This window comes from Melopsittacus undulatus, chromosome 11 (genome assembly GCF_012275295.1).
Source record: "Melopsittacus undulatus isolate bMelUnd1 chromosome 11, bMelUnd1.mat.Z, whole genome shotgun sequence".
In the NCBI taxonomy this organism is placed as follows: Eukaryota; Metazoa; Chordata; class Aves; order Psittaciformes; family Psittaculidae; genus Melopsittacus; species Melopsittacus undulatus.
Window position 1 is genome coordinate 23,835,825 of NC_047537.1, and position 21,442 is coordinate 23,857,266.

General features: G+C 54.8%; 1 protein-coding gene across 2 annotated transcripts in view; it reads left to right on the forward strand.

The window, feature by feature from the left end:
• The first annotated feature begins 2,225 nt into the window (after positions 1 to 2,225).
• Positions 2,226 to 21,442, forward strand: part of SLC38A10 (solute carrier family 38 member 10) — a 32,063-nt gene continuing 12,846 nt past the window's right edge. The window contains exons 1-10 of one of the 2 annotated variants that reach the window (XM_034067422.1): positions 2,226 to 2,383; positions 3,280 to 3,397; positions 6,456 to 6,501; positions 7,842 to 7,935; positions 9,666 to 9,809; positions 11,498 to 11,622; positions 14,330 to 14,432; positions 15,191 to 15,373; positions 17,188 to 17,299; positions 17,406 to 17,512. In XM_034067422.1, coding sequence (XP_033923313.1) covers positions 2,285 to 2,383; positions 3,280 to 3,397; positions 6,456 to 6,501; positions 7,842 to 7,935; positions 9,666 to 9,809; positions 11,498 to 11,622; positions 14,330 to 14,432; positions 15,191 to 15,373; positions 17,188 to 17,299; positions 17,406 to 17,512 — 1,131 coding nt within the window. In that variant the 5' untranslated portion in view covers positions 2,226 to 2,284. Of the gene's footprint in view, positions 2,384 to 3,275; positions 3,398 to 4,118; positions 4,254 to 6,455; positions 6,502 to 7,841; positions 7,936 to 9,665; positions 9,810 to 11,497; positions 11,623 to 14,329; positions 14,433 to 15,190; positions 15,374 to 17,187; positions 17,300 to 17,405; positions 17,513 to 21,442 lie in introns of those variants that run through there. The other variant, XM_034067423.1, reaches the window with a different exon arrangement.

Sequence of the window (21,442 nt, forward strand, 5' to 3'; positions counted from 1 at the left end):
CAGCGGCGGATGGGTACATGCCACTGACCACCGCGGGTGCCACTGGAGGAAGAGCTTTCTCTTGGAGGGGTTACATGTGCCAATGGTGCTGCTGGGGACAGGGTAGAGCCCACCCAACCCAGGGGCCTGCAGGCAGCACCAGCCCCTGGTTCGCCCCATCGGTGCCGCTGTTGTGGTGGCCAACTCGTGGCGTGGGGCCGCCTCTGATCCGTTTATCCGGTAGCTGATGGGTTGCAGGCGAGCAGCCACAGGTGGTTTGGATCACAGCGGGGCCGGGGACACGGCGATTGGAAACACATTGTCCCGGCACGCAAGGGGAGCCGGGCAGGCTGAGCCATCCTCGCCCCATCCCAGTCACACACGTCAGCGTCTCCATGTACCGGTGACCCCTGTCAGTGCCTGCCACACCAGTGAGTGCTGGGGACACCGTGCCACCCCTGTACCGTGTCCCTGAGCTCATTTGCTGGTGCTGGTGACAGGCTTGGGGCCGCAGGGTGATGGAGCAGGGGCTGGTGCTGCTCCCACACGCTGGGGTCACAGCTGGTGGCTTTTGGTGCTTGCTGGGCCACTGGCTTTCATGGGCAGACGCCATCTGAGCCCTTTCACAGCCAGTGCTGAGTTTGGGGGCTGTGTAACGTCAATTGGATAAACACGATTCCCCTCTAACTCACTGCAGATGTCCCAGCACCACAGCAAGGTGCTCTCCTGTCCCAGCATGGTGGTCCTGCCACGGGTCCCGGCTGAAGCTCTGCCATCCCCAGTAAGTGCTCAAGCACCCATGGGTGGGAGATGAGTGGCCCCAGCCCCACACCAGCACCCACAACTCACGGTGAAAGGCTGTGGGGTGCTTCTGGCCCCATGGACACGTGTGTGCCTGTGTGCATGTGGGTTTGCACATGCATATGGAGGTGCCTGCACATGTGGGCATGTGGGTATTGGCACAGATCTGTGGGTCTCTGTGTGCACTTACACACGTGTGAGGTGAGCACATGTTTACACACTGCTGCAGGCCACCCCCTTACAGGGATGCCCCATGTGGGGCCTGTGGCAGCTTTTGATGGGGCACACATGGACCTCACTGCGTGTCCCTGGATACAGGGGCTCCCCTCCCCGTCCCGTGCCTGCGATCTGCGGGAGCACAGCCGGCACCTGGAGGGAATTATCCACTCGTGTTCACCTCCTGCAAACCTTTTGTCGGGAACATTCCTGCGGTTCCCATTGCGATTGCTGCAGATTATCCCAGCACCGCGTGCTCCATCCCGACGGGAGCGCGCTGTTGGCGTGTGCCCTCTGAGTGCTGCCGTGCGCGGCCCCGCGAGCCTCCGGACCCCCACCGCGCTCCTGCTCTGCTCCTCCAGGAGCCCCCGGTGCTGGGGGAGTGCGGCTGGGCCGGTGCTCAGTGGGGTTTGGCACATGTGGCACCCGGCCATGGTGCAGGGCTCAGGGTGCAGCACCCACACACTGGGCCCTGGGAGAGGATCCTTGGGGAGCTTGGGCCTGCTGATCCTGTGGGATGTGTGTACATGTGTGTGCATGTGCATGCCTCTGTGTACGTGTGTATGTATGCATGCACATGCAAATGTGTGCAATGTGTATGCCTTTACACGCATGGGTATTCCTCTATGTGAATGCACTTCAATGCAAATGAATGCCCTTGGATGCATGTGTATGCATCTACATGCCTTTATAGTCATGTGCATACATTTACATACATCTGCCTGCTTTTACATACACATGCATGCATGCTTCTGCATGCACACACACATCTCTGCATGCAGTTACATGCATTTGCATGCCTTCACGTGCATCTCCATGCCCTTGCAGGCCTGTGCACGCCTTACACGCATGTCCTTACAGACACGTGCATGCACCTGTATGCTTGTACATGCACCTGCACGACTCGACACACACGTGCACGCACGTGCTCCTCCACACGCATGTGCATCACGTGTGCTCCTCTACACGCATGTGCATCACGTGTGCTCCTCTACACGCGTGTGCATCACGTGTGCTCCTCTACACGCATGTGCATCACGTGTGCTCCTCCACACGCGTGTGCATCACGTGTGCTCCTGTGCACGCAGGGACGCGCACCCTGCCCGTCCGCGCCGGGTCCTCCAGGGCCCGCTCGGTCCTCCAAGCCGCTGGGGGCGCCCCTCCCGGCGCCGCTCTCCCCCGCGCGCCTCTCTGGCCGCCGCCGGAAGCGGCCGCGGAGCAGCGGAAGCCGGAAGTGCCGCTGTGGCCGGTGCCGCCATGGCGGGTGCGGGCGGGTGAGGCGGCGGCCATGGCGGCGGGGGGCGGCTCCAACTGGGGCCTCATCATGAACGTGGTGAACAGCATCGTGGGGGTGAGCGTGCTCACCGTGCCCTTCTGCTTCCGGCAGGTGAGCACCGGCCTCGTGCCCCGGGGCTCCGGGCCGGGAGGGGCTGCGGCGCTGGCACCGGAGAGCTGGGGCTGCCCCAGCCCTGCAGTGCTCAAGGCCAGGTTGGACACAGGGGCTTGGAGCAGCTGCTCCAGTGGAAGGGGTCCCTGCCCTGGCAGGGGTTGGAGCTGGAGGAGATTTAAGGTCCCTTCAACCCAAACCGGGCTGGGGTTCTGGGATTTCTCGCTGTTTTTTTGGGAGTAAAAGAGTAAAAAGAGGAGATTCTCCATTTGATAAATGGGGTTTGGCTCAGAGGCATTTTCAAACCAGCTGCGCTTACCCTGAGCTCTGCTCCTGGAGCTGCTGCCATCCCTATGGAAACACCAGGGTTAAATACAGCAGGAGAAAGGGCAGCAGCTTTGAGATCTGCTTTAAAACCACCTGCTTTAAACGTGTCTGGTGTTTCAGACCCCCCGCTGTGAACGCATGAACCAGTGAGGTGGGACAGGGCTGAGGGTGAGCTCCGTGATTCATTAACGTCCCAAAGGGTTCGCGTTTAATCAGCTTACAGCAGTGTTTGCACCTCAGGATCAGGACTGGGCCCTGTGCTCGATGCCTGCAGAGAGATCCCAGAGCAGGGGGAGGGAGGGAATGGGGAGGTTCCGCTTCATAAACGCTCCTGGTTCACCCCTCGGTGCTGGAGTGGGTGCAGCCGGAGGCCGGGGGACCGGGAGGCTGCTCCGTGTTGTCCTCGGGCTGTGCAGGGAGCAGACAGGAGCTGGCACCCGTCCTGCTCCGAGGCACAGGGAGCTCCCTCCCAGGCAGCAGCAGGGCTGGGATCCATGCAGGGGAGGGGGGCGGCTCTTGGGCTTATTTTCCATCTCCTGTTGGTATCCCCCCCTCTCCTCCCGTTGCAGTGTGGCATTGTCCTGGGAGCCCTGCTCCTGGTTTTCTGCTCCTGGATGACTCATCAGTCCTGCATGTTCCTGGTGAAATCGGCCAACCTCAGCAAGCGCAGGACCTACCCCGGCCTTGGTGAGCGTCCCAGCCCTGGTGCTTGTCTGGCTCGGGGTTTAACTGCAGTTTTACTTGGACCTCCTAACTCAGGACCTTCACACTGATACTGTTGCAGTAGCACATGGTTTCCCGATGGTAGCCTTCAATTTGCCTTGGTTTCCACTGTCAGCCTCTCCCCGTGTCCCCAGGGAGCGAGGGCTCTGTTCTGCTCTTGCAGTGAAGTTAATGGGCACGGAATTGCTTTGACTGCAGGGCAGGGGAGGAGAGGCAGCCGGGACTGATGCGAACCCGAGCTCTGGGAGCTGGTGAGCGAGGGCTGGAGTAAATTCCTGGCCTGGGCATGAAAACCACGAGCTTCCCCACCCAGTGTGCTGCCGAGGACAGCGGGTGCTGCCAGCCCAGAGCCTGGCGTGGAGCTGGGGCCGCCTCAGCCCAGCCCAGCGCAGGCAGCCAAGGAAACAAACCAGCTGCAGGATTGCTGTGGGGCTCGGGGCAGAGCTCGGCGGCAGCGCTGCATGTGAGCGCTCTGGTCATCCTGAGTGGCTCGGGGGGACAGGAGCAGGGGAGGGGGTTCCAGGGCTCTTCGTTGCCTTGTGAAATGAGAGGGAAAAGTCTTCTTTCATTCGGTTTCCCTTCTCTCTCTGGAAGGAGGGAGCTGGCTGGCGCTGCCCGCGGTGAGAGTGCTGCAGAGGCACATGGCTCGCTGTGTTGCTGACAGATGGGTTTCCTCCATCCTCAGACAGCCCGATGTGATGCTCCCAGGCTGCGTGCTTGGCTTCTGCCCAGTTGTATCTGCTCGAGACTGAAAAGATCAAGAAGCTCTGTGGTCTTGGAGGCTGTGCTGTGATGCTGGAAGGAAGGGGGAGCCCCCCAGGTAGCGTCTGACTTGGCCTGACCACTCTGGCCCAGCTGCCCCCTCACAAGAGGTCTTTGTGTGCTGCTTCTCCCAAGTACAGAGAGTCCCCTCCACCTTGGAGCGTCTCCCGGGAAGAAGGGATCCTCTGCACTTCGGAAGCCAAGGGGCTCGAATACACAGAGAGCCAGTAATGCCTCTAAACTTCCTGGCACCTCCTGGCACGCAAAGGCTGGCGCTGAAAGAAATGCCTCTGCTCCCTCCCTCTGCCCTGGGAGAGGTGCCACCAGGAGGGCCGGCCCTGGGAGGAAAGGCAGCGCTCCTATAATGCATCCTAATGCATCAAGGTTGAGCAGCTCCACACAGGCAGCCTTTGTCACCGTGGGCTTGTTCCCGGGTCCATCTGCGGGAGCTCCTGGCAGCGCCGGCAGCCGAGGCTGTGGGAGGTTTTGGCAGCGCTCGAAAGATGGCACCGAGTTTTGCAAATGCACTTGAGGGAGGCAGCCCCTTCCGGAGGGCACGGAGGGATCCTGGAGCGCCGCAGGAGCCAGGCCTGCACCGTGCTGCTTGGCAGCCCTGCGTGCCGGGGGCCTGCGTGGAAGGGAAGGGCTCTGCACGGATCTGGGGACGAGAAGGGAAGTGGGATGTGCTTCCCAGGCAGAGTTTAGCCAGGAGAGGAAGTGGTGCCTCCCCTGAAGCCACCGAACGCAGCCTGGGTGTCTGCAGGATACCTGTGCTGGGCACTGACCCTGGCAGCCCCCCCGGGGGCAGCTCTGCCCTGCTCCCTGCAGGGAGGAGGGTTGGACCACAGGTTCCCCATTCTAATAACCGCACTTGATGTAAAAGGGCTCCTCTCGCTCCTGGGCAGTTAGCTCTGCCCAGCTTGCAAAGATGCTCCATTTATTTACACTCATTGCTTCCTTCTTGAGAAGGTAAAAGCTCCAGTTTTTCCAGCATCCCCAGATGGGCACATGTGGTGCAACATTTGGAGGCTTGTTCTCATTAGAACATCCCTTCAGAGCAGCCAAGGAGCCTGATTCTCCCCAGCCTCGGTGAGCAAGGGCTGTAGCTGTACCTGGAGGCACATGAGGTGTCTCACTGATGACCCACTCTCCTCAAGGGATGTTCTCTTGCTGGTTCCTCTCTCTCATCCCTGCCCCTTTGGCTGTGTGACCAAACCCCTTGAGGGCTGTTGCCTTTTCCTTCAGCAGCTGAGGTGAAGCCAGGCAGTGTGCCTGCTCCCCCAGCCATCAGCTATTTTCAGTGCTGCCCCACATCACAGCTCTGGGTTCTTTCCCTGCTGTGGGTCTCCTGCCATGCTGCTTGCTCATTCTGCGGGAGAACATCTTGTTTCCTTAATGTTTAGCTCGAGCAGAGTCCAAAGAAATCAAGAGTTTGTAAGTTAATATCTAAAATAGCAGAAGATGCTTCCAGAAGGGAATGAAGTTGGTTTTCTGGTGGCTGCAGGAATGTGTGTTGTACCTTGAGGGAGCACAAAGGGGGATCCAGGCTGGTGGTTTTCATGCTGGACCTCTGTGTTGTGAGGCTGACAGGATGAGGCACTGTGGTCTGTGTGTGCTGGAGGTTTCAATTCCCATTCTACCCAGTTTAGATCTAAAAATACCAGCGGAGCTTTCTTGGCATTTTCTTTTTGAGAAGAAACACAATGATTTAAAGCCGAGGGATCATTTTCTGCTACAACCCAAGTATGGGAGGGGAGGGGGGGAAGAGAAGGTCTCTTGGCAGCAGCGCCTTGGTGTGGGCTGTGAGCACTGGGTATTCTGGGTATGGGATTGAACGTTCTGGGCACCAGCTCAGAGCTCCCATCCAGCAGCGTCAGGAGGTCCAGTTTTAGTGGGAAGATAAAAATAAAGATGGGAGTTTGATTGAGATTTTGCACTGCAGAAACGTTTCACCACACAGCCTCTTACCCAGGCACATTTCGCTGCCTTTAATGGTTGCCATGTGTGACTGCGACTTCACACCACCTCTTTTTTCACATCCCCAAAGAACCTGCTTTCTATCTTTTCCTCAGCTTTGTTCCTGTCTTATGTGGTTTTCAGCTCTCGGTCTGAAACAGCAAGTGGGAGGGCAGGCAAGAGGAACAGCCCCACGGCCCCACAGCGGTGTGCTCCCGCTGTGCTGCCCTGACGCACTCATTGTCTCATATCAAACTGCACCTTTGACTAACTGCAACTCTGTTTTTGTTCCCTCTTACACCAGCGTTTCATGCCTATGGAAAAGCAGGAAAAATGTTGGTGGAAACAAGGTAATCTGCTGCTTATTTAAAGTGTGAATGGTTTGGTTTTCTTTGATGAATGATGCTGCTCTGTAGCTTCCGGTGGCTTTGCTGTGCTCTCCTTTTGTACCCTCCTGCATCCTCTGGTCCCAGAAGCCTTCCTTCCACCAGAATTTGCACAAGAGCAAAGTGAGGTTCCCTCAGCACAGCTCACAGGTGTTACCTTCAGCACATCCCACCCTGTTCCTGAGTGGAGGCAAGATTGCTTTCCACTGGGGAATGATGGATGCCCTGGGGGGAATCCTGTCTGTTTCAGGACAGGCTCCTTGGGACATCCTCAGAACTGTGTGCTGGAGGTGCCTTGAGCCCTGGCCAGTGAATGGTGCTGGCTCCTTCCCTCTTCCCAGCTGCAAACTGCTGCACAGCACTAAAAATACATGGAATACTTCTCAGATGTTACTTGCCCGTGCAAGCAATTGCTGTAATTGCCAGGGGGACGTTATAATTGGAGGTGGGAGGGAAAGTGGCCCATGCAATCACGAATGGGAGGAGGGCAGCTCCTAAGACAATCTTTTCATTAAAGTGTGGTCCATTTTGTGGGAAGAAGTTTGAGGGCTGAGCTGGGATTTAGGCTTCCCTGGTAGCCGCTGCTGTGGGGCGTGGGGCTGAGAGCCTCGCTCATTCTTTTAAATGCTTTATTTTCCAAGAACTAAAGGGATTTTCGCTGTCTCCAAGGTTTGTTTTGCTGTGGCTCCAAGCAGCAGATAGCCCCATGCATGGGCTCTTGCCAGAGCTACGTCTCTCACCAAGATGGTTGGGGAGGATGGAGCTTCTCTGGGTGTTATTGGACTGGGTTTGAAGCAGAAGTGGTGGCTCCTCACAAGGCTGAGCATCAAAGCGTGGGCCCCTTCAGCCCCAGCAGTGATGCACAGGCTGCTCCTACAGCTGCATCCCTGTAGACAGAGCCCCTGCTTCACTGCTGGTGACCAAATGTGTTTTCAAGGTGGCTTCAGCAAAACCTGTGGCTTGTGTTGGAGGGGGGTGTACCTGAGAGTGAGGGATGCTGAGGCTGCTGCACCTCTGACCCTGAGTGACTGCACACATTTAAATTGCTTTAAATGATCCCTTTTAGCTGTGTCTGGTTAATTCTTATGGATGTTCCATCATCACAGGCTCAGTTACAGCTGTCCCAGGAAGTGTCTCCAGCTCTCTGTTGCCCTAGCACTAACAAAGCCTCCTCCTCCTCATGAGGGCTGCACAGAGCACAGATTCAGTGGGAATGTGGCAGCTGACATGCACACCGGAGCAGGAGCTGCCTGCCAGGGTTCTGCTCCAGCTCCTGACCCGTGTGTGTTGTGTTGCTCTTGCAGCATGATTGGGCTGATGCTGGGAACCTGCATCGCTTTCTACGTGGTCATTGGTGATCTGGGCTCCAGCTTCTTCGCTCGCTTGCTTGGATTTCAGGTGAGTGAATCCTCACTGGATCGCATCCACAGTGCAGACAGTGATCCCAGTTCTTGCATGGAGCTCTGTGTGCCTTTGACACAGCAGAGGGTGTCCTGCCTTGGTAGCCCATGAGGTGTTGTTGGGGTCATTACATGGTGAGCTTTAATGGCAGAGCCTTGTGCAGAGAGCCTGGAGCTCTGGAAGCCCGGACATATGGTGAGCAATCAGATGTGTAAAACCTCCAATGAGGCACTTCCAGCAAAGGAATTCTTTTTAACTTTGTCTCTCTTAATTCTGGAGCAGATTCCTGGGGGAGATGATGCTTCCTGTCCTAATTCCTGCCCCAACATGCAGTAACAGACAACTCCTCTGTCCAGGCTCTCACCCCCTTGCAGCCCTCTGGCTCAGGAGGGATTCCTTGTCCTGTCCCTTGCTGTTCTGTTGTGCCTGCTTCTCTTTGAGGTAAAATAAGCCTGGTGTTGGCTCAGCACACACAGCAGCAAGAGGGGCTCTTCCTGGGCAGGAGGCTCTGCTGCTGCTCCTGCAGAGCTGCGAGCCAGGGTGTGAGCACTCGGAGCCCTGCAGGGAAGCAAACGGACAAGTGGAAGGGGTTTTGGCTCTTATCTGCTCCTCCTGATGCTGCTAAGCTCCGATTAAGGGACTATGAAGTTAAAAAGATGCGTTGTGGCTGCAGCCAAATGAGGTATTAAACATTTCCAAGCATTTTGGAGTGTTCTGCTATAATAAATACCAGTGTGAGGTTTTGATTAATTTTCTGAGTTGGAATTTTGAAGTCTTCAATCTCCTATATCCCAATTAAGTTTAGTTTTTAGTAACTGCATGGAATACCTAAATAGCTTGTGCTGGATTAGCATTTAAACACCACCACCCCAAACACTTCCACTTAGGATGGATCTGCATCCTGGCTTGTACCAGGAATAGTGCAGCCATCAGGACCAGGGCAGGGTTGTCCCCTGTACTCATCCCTGGTGAGGCCACATCTCAAATCCTGTGTTCAGTTTTTTGCCCCTCACAACAAGAGAGACATTGAGGGGCTGGAGCAGGGCCAGAGAAGGGCAGCAGAGCTGGTGCAGGGCCTGGAGCACAAGTCCTGTGATGAGCAGCTGAAGAAACTGGGGTTGTTCAGCCTGGAGGAAAGGAGGCTTAGGGGAGACCTTAATGTTCTCTGCCACTACATGACAGGAGGTTGCAGTGCAGTTGGGTCGGTCTCTTCTCCCACGTCACAAGTGATAGGATGAGAGGAAATGGCCTCAGGTTGTGCCAGGGGAGGTTTAGGTTGGAGATTGGGAAGAGCATCTTCACTAAAGGGCTGTCAAGCACTGGAACAGGCTGCCTGGGCCAGTGCTGGAGCCACCATCCCTGGAGGGATTTAACAGATGATGTAGATGTGGTGCCTGGGTACATGGGTTAGTGGTGGGCTGGGCAGTGCTGGGTTAATGGTTGGCCTCTTTAAGGTCTTTTCCAACCTAAACAATGTGTGATTCAATGACCTGTCAGGCACTGTGCAGAGCAACAGTGGCACCCAGTGACTGTGTGAGCTAATCACAGACCTAGCAAGGAAACGGCAGCACTGAGTCTTTCAGTACCTACAGAAGCAGAACCTCACGTTTGGAATCCACCCTGGCTTTGCATTGCTCCTCACACCGGAAGGATCAACCGTGTTGGGGCTTGGGGGGTGTTTTGAGTGTCCCCCGTGCCCCAGTTCTTCACACAGGTTCCTTTTCCAGGTGTCAGGCAGTTTCCGGATAATCCTGCTCTTTGCTGTCTCCCTCTGCATTGTGCTTCCATTGAGCCTCCAAAGGAACATGATGGCCTCCATACAGTCCTTCAGTGCCATGGCTCTCATCTTCTACACGGTGTTCATGTTTGTGGTCAGTATTGACGTTGGGAATGCTGTTTTCCTGGTGTTTGAACACAGATATTCCCACTGGAGCAGCCTGTAGGTGCCAGCCTCAAGTTTAAAATGTCCTTTCTGATAATGAGTGCTGCTGGTGCTGGGTATCACAAGTGATTATTGGGGTGCCCCTGAGGTGATGGAGGTGGGGAGGTGCAGCCTGCAGGAGCTGGCCAGGGGGCCTGTAAGCTGTTACACTGCGGTGGCACAAATAATAAGAAGCCACAAATTGAGTTGTGGTTTGTTCTGCTTGTTGGTGTCTTATAATTTAAGGCTCTGAACTTGGAATCAAAGGATGGAAGATGTGGGGAAGAGTGCCTGGAACCAGAAGGACTTTCATCATGTGTTAGTGTTTGGCCTTGAAAACCTCAGTGCTTCTGATGGTTAGGGGGAAGGCAGCTCTTGTTAAGGACTCAAACGTGTATTTTGCATGCTTCTTTGCAGCTGATGGTTAATGGCTTTCAGGCTGCAAATTTGATGTTAGACACCAGCACTTCTCTTTCTTGAGCACTGAGTGCTTCATAAAGCCTGCAGTCTGGTACGTGGCATAGGCTTGTGCTTGGATGCATCTAGAAAAGGGTTTTATTGCTGAGGTGAAGGATTCTTGACCAGTTAGGTTAAGTAAGGGAAGGTGAATGTTACCCAAAGCCAGCCCCGTTTAGCTTGGCCAGGCCCCATTGCACAGCAGCATTTATTGGGAGCTGGAGACTCTCATTTGCTTTTTAATGGCTTCAAGCCTCACCTTGCACATGTGCTTTGCCTGTGGAGCCCCAGCCCTGTCTCTCCCAGCTTTCAGGACTGGGATGGCTGCAGCAAAGGGAAGCAAAGGGAGGAGTGGAAATCCTTTCCCCTTCACTTTTCCTTAGCAGGTTGTGCTGGGTCGTGCTCCTGCGCTGCCCTGGGGGGGCTGCAGTGGTGCTGGGTGTTCACACAAGAGCTGTGTTCAGGACTGCTGCCTTTCAGAAAACCACAGCACTTTGTGAACAGGGTTGGCTGCATGAAAGCGTAATCTCTGGGGATTAGAAACCCCCATTCAGGGGATATTATAAACAGGCATTCAGACATATTTACCTTCTGTTTCCTGTGCAGCCCGGTGCTGGCCAGTTTCCCTGTCAATGGCAAAGGAGCTGCCCTGGCCTCGCCTGGGTGCCTCGCTCCCCCTCTTTTCCTGCAGTTTATCCTTGCTTTTGGTGAGCTGCTGGTGTTAAACAGCTCTGGAGCAACAGTGTGCAGGTGGGGCTCTGTTGTAGGGACCTGTGTCTCCCTCCTCTGCACAGGATTCTCCAAGGCAGATGTTAGGATTTAACTTCCCGTTAGGATTTAAAAACTTGTTTCATAAAGTGCAAAAGAAAGGGCTGGGAGCAACACAGTTCTCCCAGTGAAATGTGTCTGTGGAGATGGTCCCAGCCTGGTGTGTGCTGGGATGTCTGACGGCAGCAAACAAGGCAGGGAATGTCATAGATCTCCTAAATCCACCAGCAGGACCCTGGGTGGCAGGGGGCCCTTGGGGCTTGCTGGGAGCTTTCATTAAGCCTGTGGGGGGGTGGGAGTTTGGCTGCAGGGATGGGGCTGTGTGGTGGTGGGCAGTGTGAGCTGCTCCTCATCACCACTGCTGGGAGGTGGTTTGGGGTTGGCTCTTACCCCCCTTTCCTTCTCTGGCTGCAGATTGTGCTCTCATCCTTCAAGCATGGCCTCTTCAGCGGGCAGTGGCTGCAGCGAGTGAGCTACACGCGCTGGGAGGGCATTTTCCGCTGCATCCCCATCTTTGGCATGTCCTTTGCCTGTCAGTCGTAAGTACCTGCTGCTCCTGCTCCTGCACACTGAGGTTTGGGAGGGCAGAGGGGCACCAGGATTGATACCATCTGGTTTCCTCCTGTATTTTAATCAGAATCTCTTACAGCCCGCTGAGGTACAGCATCTCGTTCAGTTGTTACCCGTGTGTTACCTGCATGGGGAGGGAGTTATGTTTCCCTTGGGAGTTACTGTATTTGAGAGGCAGATCCCCGGTGTAACACACATTGCTTCTGGTGCAGCTGCAGAAGGGATGAATTTCCCTTGTTCCTCAAAGGCGATGATTTAGTACCAGGCCAGGCAGTGGGGCTGTGTCCCTGCAGGGCAGTGTGTGCTCCTGCCTGCTCTCTGCTCCCCCAGTCTCTGAGAGACCTCAGATCACACAGACGTTGACTTTGGAGACTTGATCATGTGTTTCCACTTACCTGCTTTTAATGAGGGCTTCCAGTGGTGGGTAGAGGGCTGTGGTGGCAGAGCAGGCATTACCTTCCACCCCAAAATGGCAAGAGAGCAAACCGTGCCTGGCCGGAACAGTGCCACACTTGAAATAGAAAAGTAACTCCAAATGTGAGCAGGGAAAAGAGCATCCTCGTTTGGAAGGCTGGCAGAGTTGGGCTCTCCCCCCTGTAGCTCTAGCAAAGAGGTAGCATTGCCAACAGTAAATGAATGTGACAGATAAAATTTGCTCAGACTGCTGTGTTTACACCCACATGCGAGTTCCAAATCATCATTTTCCACTTATTGGCTCTCTTGGCAGCTTGGTTCCTACCCGAACACGCTCCAGTCTTGCTGTTTAATGTCTCCATTACAACTGGCGAAGGGAATTGTGTTCATTTGCGGCTTTACCTTGTTAACATTTTAGAGTTTGTAAATTCCACTGTTGTTTTTCCCGACGGGAGCCACACAGTGCCCAGCACAGTTTTGCTGGGAGCTGGAAATGCAGGGTAAGAGTTAGGTCTGGACCAGTGTGCACTTACCTCCATACGGGCTCTACTACAGCACTTCTCTGGGAAGCTGGACCTAAAGCTATATGGTTTTTCCAAGCATCGTGACAATACAGTGTCCCCAGCCCAGGCAAGCTCTCTAAGCAGGTTATTCTCAGCTAGGTAGGTTTAATTTTGCTAACCTCTGAACCACCTTTTTGAAAGAGGAATAGTTCTATCATAAAGCAGGAACCCTTTTCCTCCAGCACATAAACGCAGCATACATTTGATTCTAGCACTGTGCTTCTAGCTTGAAAAACTTGACCCTGCTTTACTTGTGAGTACAATACCTTTTAAAAGCTATCCTGTTGTTGCTGAAGTTGCAAAGTAGGTCACTCTTTTACAGTTATGTAGCATGGAAATCTGCTGTGGAGCTGGGAACATGGGGGCTCCACGGTTACCTCTGCTGCAGTCCACTTGTGTGACCTTGCTCAAGCCACTGATGCCTCTAATGAAAGAGGAGGCATCCTAGAGCTTTCCAGGAGAAAACTTATTTCTGGAGATGGCTCTTCTGGTGCAAAACCACTGAACAATAAAAGTCGGCTGTTGTTCATGGTTCTGAAGCATCAGTTCCCTGGAGGCTGGGTTAGTGCTGGGCTCGGGGAGCCTGCACACCTCGGGCCTGACAGTGGAGGAGCAGGACAGCAGCTCTGAGTTAGCTCTGGTCATCTCTGAAGCCAGGCTGCCTCCAACACTTGTGCTGACTTGTCTGCTCCCTGCTTGTGCCCTCTTGGAGGTGCAGTGCAGCAGATAACAGGAGGAGGGATCCCTGATCCTTCCCTGCAGTCATTGTGCTGAAGAATGAGCCCTGGGCATGCCGGGACATGCTGCCTGTTGCACACTTGTCCTCTCGCTCTGCCTGGAGCGAGGTCATGGTCAGGTGGTTGCAGGAGGCTTTGCAGGGCAGTTTTCCTTTGTACAGAACCCTCTGACACGAAGGGATTAAGGTTTAAGGATTTTTGTGCTTGGCCTCAGTTTGCCACTCTCTGTTAATGGCTTTGGTGCCCACTGGAGTTGGGGATACCCCTTCCCGTCAACCTGGGCACTCCCCCTTCCTCAGAGTTCCTTCACTAACACAAAGCAACTAGAATTAAAGTAGTAAGAGATTAATGAGTTGCTAAAATGTACACTTGATGTCACAAAGCACATTCCAAGCACGTGGACACCCCAGATCTCGGATGATGGGCGCTTCCATCTTCCTATGAACGCAGCCCCAGCAGCAGCAGCAGCAGCAGCGCTGAAGCACGACAGGCGCAGCATTTCCGTCTGTTTGTTTAACTTCTCTTTTAGACACGGTGATGCTCTAACCTTCTTCCTGCTTTTACTCTGTAAACACTGCATTGCTTTAATTATCAGCCTGGAGAGCTCCAAGAACAATAATCTCCAATGCTCTGCCTGGCCTGGAGCCACTGGTGTTTCACTGGAATAAACGGTCATTCATTGTGCAACACTTTTGAAGCAAAATGTTTACATCACACGTTCAGCTCCACGTGGTGGGGTGGGGAGAGCAGGAGTATTTTTGCAACACTTAAAGTTATGAGTGTTCTGAAATCTCTTGGCATTAGCAGTATAAATTGTGGCATAGCAGCGAGTGTTTATGCTCCATAGGGGGAAGGTGTCGGGGATTCATTGCTGCTGGGCTGAGGCAGGATGTGCTGGAGTTGGGTTTGTTTCTCTCTCTTTCTGCAGAAGGCTTCCTTAAATAATTTACCCTTTTCTACAGTCAGGTCTTGCCTACCTATGACAGCTTGGATGAGCCATCTGTTAAAATCATGAGCTCCATCTTTGCTTCTTCCCTAAACGTGGTCACCACCTTTTACATCGCGGTAAGAACCTTCCCCTTCTCTTTCCTTGCCAGAAGTCACACTCTGGAGAGGCAATGGGGATGATGATTTATCTTCAGTTGGGGCTGGTTTCTGCTTATCTGTATTTATTCTGAAAGACAAGTTGTTTTGCTGAGAGCAAAGTTAGATGGGAGATGAGGAACCAAACAGTGCTGGAGGCATTTGGAGGCTCCACATTTTCAGCGTGGCACATTTCCTTCAGTGGAGGTGGAGTGGAAACCCAGCTCCTCCATGGACATCAGTCCATTGTCTGCCTTCCAGCCTGGAGCTGGAGGTGCTGCCCAGAGTTCAGGAGAGCTTCTTTTTCATCCCATTGCAGTTAGAAAGATGTGAAGGAAGTTATGCCTCATAAAGCACCAGTTAATCAAATGGAGGTTAATCCCTGAGAAGAGCCTCGCCTGGTGAGCTGGGCTGGCTGTGGGGAATCATTGCAGCCCCTTCCTTGTTGGAGGGGGCTGGTTCGTTGTCCTGCCACTGAGCAGTGCTCCCTCACTGCAGCATCCTCTGTGAAAGTCCCCTGTATTTGGTGAGAAACTTGCCTCTGCTTTTAGGAAGGCCCCACCATTCATCAGCTGTTTGGGGGTGCTGCAGCAGGTTGCCCAAGGATGTGGCCCCATGCTCCCTCCTTGACTGGCTGGTCCTAACCTAGGGGATGTCACTGTCTTCCAGCCTTGGTAGGGCAGATATGAATGTGCTTTGGAGTCAAACCCCATTGACTCACCTGCCCTCCTGCCACACAGGTGGGCTTCTTTGGCTACGTGAGTTACACTGAAGCCATTGCTGGGAACGTCCTAATGAACTTCCCTTCCAACCTCGTGACGGAGATGATCCGAGTGGGATTCATGATGTCGGTAGCTGTGGGGTTTCCCATGATGATCCTGCCGTGCAGACAGGCGCTGAACACCCTTCTCTTTGAGCAGCAGGTAAGAGCCTCCTGCTTGACCAGGAGCAGCTTGGTGTGCACCTCTGAAACTTGCTTTGTGACTCTGCCTTCTGCTGCTGACCTGGGCTACAAACGTGCTTTGGTTCTGTGAGAGACTGACAACTGCCCTTGTCTGACTTGTGGTAGGTACTTGCTGTGCAGAGGGACAAACCCTCAACTCACACCAAGATCATAGGTGCCTGCTGTGTGGTAACCGTGCAGCAGGAGCCCTGTGGCACTGTGTGACTCCTGCTCTGCAGAATGGTGAATCTCTGGTACTTGAGATCCTTGTCCTCTCTGCAGTGGAATTCATGGGCAGCAGTGCTGGAGTTGTGAGTCTGGTGCCTGCTCTTGCTCTGCTGCTCCCCAGGTCCCATAGCTGCTGCTTCCCTTCTGCAGTGGGGGTTTGGCTCTCGTGCAGAAATGTGACACAGTTCAGAGCCGAGGTGCTTCTCCCTCCCAGAAAGAGGGAGAAATGTGCTTTTGGAAACAGAGGAGCCTCCTTATTTCCTGCTGCTCCAGCTGGCATCCTTTAGCTGGCCAACTCGATCTTGCTTTGCATTTAGCTTAAGCTTCTGTTCCTGGCCTCAGAGCTCAGCCCAGCCTCATTTCTTCTTGCTTCTGTGTGTGCCTGCTCGTTTCTGCTCTGTAATTACTACTCTCATCCTTGCACCTCTGTCAGGAGCCCCCTGAGCATCCTTCTCCCCTCTGGGTTCAGGTGTTCCCTTCCTCCCGTGCCTGCCCTGGCTGTTTGGTGCCGAAGCTGATGATAGAATACAGCCCTCTCCCACACGTTCACCTTTCCCAGGGTCAGATCCTCAGACAGCCTTTGTGACTATAGTTGGTCTGTCTGATTTAGACTGTAAGTCCCTTGTGGCAGTAGCGTGTTCTCCTCTGTGTATTGTACGGCACTAAGCATGCCGATGGTATTCAGTAAATAACAGTAAGAGATTGTGGGAATGTTCTGAGGCCTTTGTGTATCTGCATAAATAGAAACCTCTTAGGGCAGGAAATAAAACTTGAGCAATTTATAGCTCTAAATCCTGCCACTTCTGCCTGTGAGAAGCCCCCGGCTCTTTTCTCACATCAGGAGGGCCTGAGGATGGGGGAAGCTGGATCGATGGAAGCCGGTGGGTGCAGAGCAGCGAGCATTGGAAATGCTGGGGAAGGATTTGGTTCTTGCCTGGGTTCAGCTCCTTGCTCCTTGGGCTCTGAACGTGTCACTTCTGCTTTCCTCTCCCATCTGTGCAGCCAGGAGAGTGGGTACCCCCTGTTCCCCAGGGCCTGTGTTTGCTGGGTCCTCTGCACTTCCCACTTGGAGTGTGGGGATGGGATGGGAAGCTCAGGCCACCTGGAAACCCTCCGGCATCAGCAGCTCCCCAGCAGCACCCGTCCTCCTCTCTGCCATCCATCAAGCTGGTACCTGTGGTGTGACGTGGTGGTGCTGGGGGATACTTTGCCATAGCAAAGCCCTGTGACCGCTCTCCCTCCTGCCTCCTCAGCTGCTTTCTCATGCCCTTGGCCTTGGGGTGGCCGGATGAGGCTGGGCACTGGCACAGGGACTGGGATACAGCTGCACAGGTCACATCTGGGGCAGGATGGGAGCAGCAGCTTTGGCTCTGTGCCCCCCATGACTCTCATATGGAAGGTTCAAGTGCAGTTGCATGTTAAAACTACCCAGCCATGTCTGCCTGCCCCACACACACACTCTGTGGAGGCCACAGCATGGAGGTGGTGAAGCTGCTGGGGTAACTGTGTAGGAGCTGGGGTTGTGATGCAGGAGCTCAACTCAGTTTCCCTCTCGCACTCTTCCAGCAGAAGGACGGCACCTTCGCTGCGGGGGGTTACATGCCCCCCCTGCGGTTCAAGGCCCTGACACTGGCTGTTGTGTTTGGAACCATGGTAGGAGGCATCATGATCCCGAATGGTGAGTGAGGAGCTGGGGACAGGTTGTGCTGGCTGTGTTCTCTGCTCTTCTGCTGGGGTGGCCGGGCTGGAAGGGACCTTTGCTGACTTCTCCTCTTCCTCACCAGTGGAAACCGTCCTGGGCCTGACGGGTGCTACGATGGGAAGCCTCATTTGTTTTATCTGCCCGGCTCTTATTTACAAGAAGGTCCACAAGAATGCACTTTGTTCACAGGTCAGTGCTGATGCTGCTTGCCATCCCCCGCAGCCCTCTGCAGAGCCTGGGAATGTAGGTAATTTGGCTGCTCAGCACCTCCTCCAGCCTCCCCCTCCAGTCTGCCCAGTCCAGGTGGGAGCTGTTCTGGTCAGCTGCTCTCAGCTGTGTCACTTATGGAATCCTTTAGGTTGGAAAAGGCCTTTAAGATCATCAAGTCCAAGCATTCCCCCAGGACTAGAGGGTGTGCAGACAGCAGAGGAGGTGCTGGCCCCAGTGTGTGTGCCTTGTGCTGAAAACACCGGCTCTTTTTGTCCCTCCAGCAGCAAAGTGAAGCATTCATTTGGTGCATAAAATGCTGCTTCTGGTGGGCTTCAGGTTCTGTACCCACAGAATGGGAAATCCAGGCAGCCTATAAAACCTTGCCGGGCCTTAACATCCCAGCCTGCCTGGGCTGGGTAAAGCAAACACCGCTTCTCAGCGGTGCGGTTTGTGCTGCTGACCCTCAGCTCTGCTTTGAACCAAAGTGCTAATAAAAGGGAACACACACGGAGGTGTTGCTCCAGGATCTGTACAAAATCGGGCTCGTTGGGAGCCTGGTGGAAATTCAGCTTTGCCTTTTGCTCCAGTTCGAGTCAGGCTCCTCGGGGACCGAAACAAAGTGGTTCTTTGCTGCGCTTGCTCTCTCTTCTACTGCAAATGCAGTGCTTTGTGGGGCTGAAATGAGCGTGTTTTGGGGTTGTTGTTTCTAACAATAACTTAATCCACTGCCTTTTAGCACTGTTACCAGGCACGGCAGCCCTGGGCTGGGAATAAGGTTTGCAGCAAAGTGCCGAGTCAGCAGGGGGAGAGCAGGACATTCTTGTGGGTCCTCCGGAGCTAATGGCTTTTTCTGTCTTTAATGACTTGTGGCTTTGCAAACGTAGGTGCAGGTTTGGAGCAGGGTGTGTGTTTTCTCTTCCCCATGCTTTCTGTGACACAAGGAAAGAGTCCAACTTTCCAGCTCTCCCTCGGAATTCTGACACTTTGCTCCCAAGTTCTTTGACTGAACCCCCAGGCCGGAGCCAAAATGCCAGCCTGGAGCTTGCAGGGAAACAAAGGGCACTTTCAAGAAGCGCTTTCTATTCCGGCTCAGCCAGAATGTTCCTCTGCAGTGCCTTGAAAACTGCATTGGGATGTGCTGAGCTCTTGGGCTGACCACCCCGAGGCGACCGTCAGCTGCCCGGGCTTGGACACTGGTGCATTCAGTGTGTGTGACCTGAAGGCTGTCACGAGGCTGCTGAAGATGTTTGTCCCGCAGGAAGCCCCACAGAGGGGTAAGGGCTTATCTAAAGCATCGCTCCCTATGTTACCCTGGCACTGCAAGCTCTTCAGCCTTCTCTTGAATGATCCATTGCCTGTCAGGTTTGCATACTTGCTCTGGCCGATGCTCTGAAGTGCTGCACCCAGGGCACAGTTGCCTTGGGGAGCACGCTGTGCTGCACAGCACCTCCGGAGCTGGATTCAGAACCCACCTCCTCTTTCCCCCAGGTCTTCAGCAAAGACTCATTTATTTTTTCCCTGAAGCTCTGTCTTTGGTCTCCTCCTTCCTTCATTCCTGCTTTGCTTTGATCAGGTGTTCCACTCCATCAAGCTGTGCTCCTGTGAAACGGGGCAGTCAAGGGGGAGAAGAAACTAGCCCTGGGCATAGCTGTCCCTCCCTGCCTTTCCCATTCTAAACAACATACATGTGTGTTCTCCCTCCATCCCTCCATCATCTTTAGCTCTTTGCAAAGCAGCAGACCTTCTCAAGGCCAGCTTTTACGCTTGCCTGAACTATCTTGTCTGTTATGGTGCTGCTTCTGAGAACCAGCTGCTCTTATCAGGCTAAAGCAAAGTCCCGTGTCGAGCAGCTTACAGGGCTGGTGAGATGGGGAGCTCCGATTTACCGAGCTGGGAGGGTGGTGCAGGTGGGGCTGTAAACAGGAAAGTAGCACTAAAAGTAGTGAAAAGGGCTCCAGGGGGAGGGATATGGGCAGCCCCAGTGGTTACTCATTGCAGCGGCCAGGCTGGGGGCCGACTGGGTTCAAAGTCTTGCTGCTCTGGGAGGATGATCTGGTGACAGAGCAGTTAAAAAGGCTGAAGCGAGGCAGGCAGTGCTGTGAATGTGGGGAGAGCATTCCCTTTCTAGGGTTAAGCACAGAGTGTGTTCCCGTAAAGGTGCCGGTTGGTGTCCTGCTGCCCTCGGGAGCCTCGAGCAGGGGGGACAGAGGTTTGGCAGGGAGCTGCTGAAGGTCGCCTCGAGGTCTGTAAACAGCGTTTAACTCCCAACGGGAAGGTGTTGGCTTCCCAGTGTTGACACAAGGCTGTCCGAGAGGCCCCTCCTAGAGAGGCCGGAGTGGCTCTTGTCCCAGTTGGGGAAGAGGAGCTGTGGAGAGGCTGCTCCAGGTCAGGAAATGACCCCCGGGTCTCGCTCCTGTGCGGATGGAAAAGTGATTCCCCTCTGCCCTCCGCTGGTAGAGCCGTGGCCAATGCACCTTCAAACACAGCACCTCTGTGACAGCCCAGCAGTGACCGGGGCTCTGCATTCCTTCCCCATGACTCCGTGTCCAGCCCAGCTCCGAGGCCAAAGCAGCCCAGTTTGGAGGGCGTCATCACTCCACACTACTGCAGGGTTCGTGGTCCGCGGGGCCGGTGGGAGCTGGGGATGCTGCTGGGCAGAGCTGGAGCTGTCTGCCGGGAGGAAGAGGAGCTGAGGGAGAGGAACCAGCAGAGGAAACAGCCGCGTAAACTTCCTCTGCTGAGTTCCTGTCCGTGCTCGGAGCGCTCCTCTCGGGACACGGCCCTGCCTGCTGGGGAGGCTGCAGCACGTCCGCATCGAGAGAGAATCCCAGCCTGGGTTGGGATGAAGGGACCTTAAAGCTCCTCCATTCCCAACCCCTGCCACGGGCAGGGACCCCTTCCACTGGAGCAGCTGCTCCAAGCCCCTGTGTCCAACCTGGCCTTGAGCACTGCCAGGGATGGGGCAGCCACAGCTTCTCTGGGCACCCTGTGCCAGCGCCTCAGCACCCTCACAGGGAACAGCTTCTGCCTCAGAGCTCAGCTCAGTCTCCCCTCGGGCAGGTTCAAGCCATTCCCCTTGGCCTGTCCCTACATCCCTTGTCCCAAGCCCCTCTCCAGGTTTCCTGCAGCCCCCTCAGGAGCTGCTCTAAGATCTATGGGTTCTCAGCTCTCCAGCTGAACACTTTGGGGGTAGGTGCCTCCTCTGCCTGCCACCGGCTCCTTGAGCCACCACCTCCTGCAGCCCAATTTCCATTCCTTTAGCTTTGGTGGTCCCTGGATTACAGCTGCCTGGTGTTCCATAAGTGTTTCAAGGAAATTAAGCCACGTTGTGGACCTCCTTCTTGTCAGCTGCTGATAGTGGGTGAGGAGGAGCTGTTCTGATGTAGGGATGAAGGTTCAGGGACACCCCAGCCTGTCTGCCTGCCACATCCACCCATACCCATTTGGAGATGAGCTCCAAACGTAAAGCAATCCAAGGGGTTGAGTCGAAGGTGTTCGAGCCTGGGGTTCCTCACTAGGACAAGAAGCAACACAAACCCTTTCAGACATTTACTGTTTTCAGGCATTTCCTTCAGCTCCCTCCTCTGCCCCATTCTCTCCCTGTTCCTGTGGCACCAGAATGGATCCTCTTGGTGGAAGCACTCTTCCTCTCCGCTCCTGTTGCTGGAAGAGGCCAGAACAGCCCCAGACCCGTTCCTGCCGGGCTCTGGACTGTGTGAGGGGAGGAAGTGGCCAAGCTCCAAGGCGAGGGCAGCCGTGGCAGGGACCTGCTGAGCGTGCTGCTGGCCCCAGAGGGTGGCAGGTATCTGCTCTCTGTGCACCCCCACGGCGAGGCAGGGACCACGCTCCACTTGGGGTTCCTCTGCAGCGTCCCTAAGGGCCGGCCTCTGCTCCCCCTTGCCCGGAGCT